The sequence below is a fragment of the Centruroides sculpturatus genome, unplaced genomic scaffold (assembly GCF_000671375.1).
Source record: "Centruroides sculpturatus isolate CEXI.00-Female unplaced genomic scaffold, Cexi_2.0 scaffold621, whole genome shotgun sequence".
In the NCBI taxonomy this organism is placed as follows: Eukaryota; Metazoa; Arthropoda; class Arachnida; order Scorpiones; family Buthidae; genus Centruroides; species Centruroides sculpturatus.
Genome location: NW_019384795.1, coordinates 480652 through 481878, shown reverse-complemented (window position 1 = coordinate 481878; position 1227 = coordinate 480652). Strand labels below are relative to the sequence as shown.

Below are 1227 nucleotides of genomic sequence, written 5' to 3'. Positions count from 1 at the left end.
TCTTGTCACGAAACGTACCATACATATATATTTTTTATTTTAGGAAATTTTGTATGTGATGTTATGCTTGCTGCAACTCATGCAGATTTAACTATACTTAACTCAGGAACCATTAGATGTGATCGTATATATCCAAAAGGACCATTTAAAATGAGGGATTTAATTACTGTATTACCACTGATGGATCCTATGGTAGTACTTAAATGCACAGGTTAAGAATAGTACTTTTGCTTATGTTTTAACTAGTCTTAACATTTAAATAAATCAAATCACTGCTTATTATTTCTTTAAATTAAAAATGTTAGCTTTCTTAAATAAGCAGTGATTTAATTTATTTATTTGTAAGAATGATACCATGTTTTATGAACTTTTATGATATTTTTACAATATACATTTTTATTACAAATCTAACAATCTAAATTTTCTATAATGTTCTATTTGAATTTGGAATACAGTGAAAACTGCTTAGGCGACCACCTGCATTCGACGGGCACCTGTCAAAACGGGCAAAAATTTCTGGCACGGAATAGTTTACCCATAGAGTCTTCGTATAAGTTACCTGTATTAAACGACCACCTGTGTAACGCGACCGCGGGCATCGATTTTTGGTCCGAAACAACATAACACCTGTAATAAGCAACCACTTTCGCGAATGTATCTGGTCTAAACTATTGTAAGAACCCATCTCAACAACGTTTCCACCTCCTAATATAATAAATTAGTCTAAACTCTCGTTCGATCCATCCCGGGCACTTCTCCCGCCCTTGAAATTAGGTGCAGGTGTTAATAAATTAGTCTAGCAACAAAGGAAATTAATTTCAGTTTGTTGGAAAATGTCCGAAAAATGAAAAAAATGTGCTGTCGTTAGAAGATCGTATTAAAGTTATCACAACAGCAATTAGCGGCGAAGTTTAACTGTGGGAAAACGAAATTGATTTTACCGTAGACCTACAGTATTTTCTTTGGGGGTGTAAAATATTGTACACGATACAATTAATCGGCTGATCTCATCGTTTGATAAAATCTATTTTTATTTATTTATTTTGAAGCTCATATACAGTACACGTGCGATAAATAGTTTCTGTATCAACCTACCTTATTTCCACGATATTTTTAGAAAAATAATATCCAAGTAATTTTCGCAGGCAAAATATTCAAAAAACAATGAACGCATTAATGCAAAAATCAGTTTTACTTCCTTTTTCGATTCCGCGATTGTAATGAAAT

The 1227-nt window shown here is 32.5% G+C and overlaps 1 protein-coding gene across 1 annotated transcript in view; it reads left to right on the top strand.

Annotated features, from left to right (window-relative positions):
* Positions 1–41: 41 nt before the first annotated feature.
* The window catches only part of LOC111629388 (5'-nucleotidase-like), a 28020-nt gene continuing 26834 nt past the window's right edge, over positions 42–1227 (top strand). The window contains exon 1 of the mRNA XM_023373283.1: positions 42–211. Coding sequence (XP_023229051.1) covers positions 64–211 — 148 coding nt within the window. The 5' untranslated portion in view covers positions 42–63. The remainder of the gene's footprint in view (positions 212–1227) is intronic.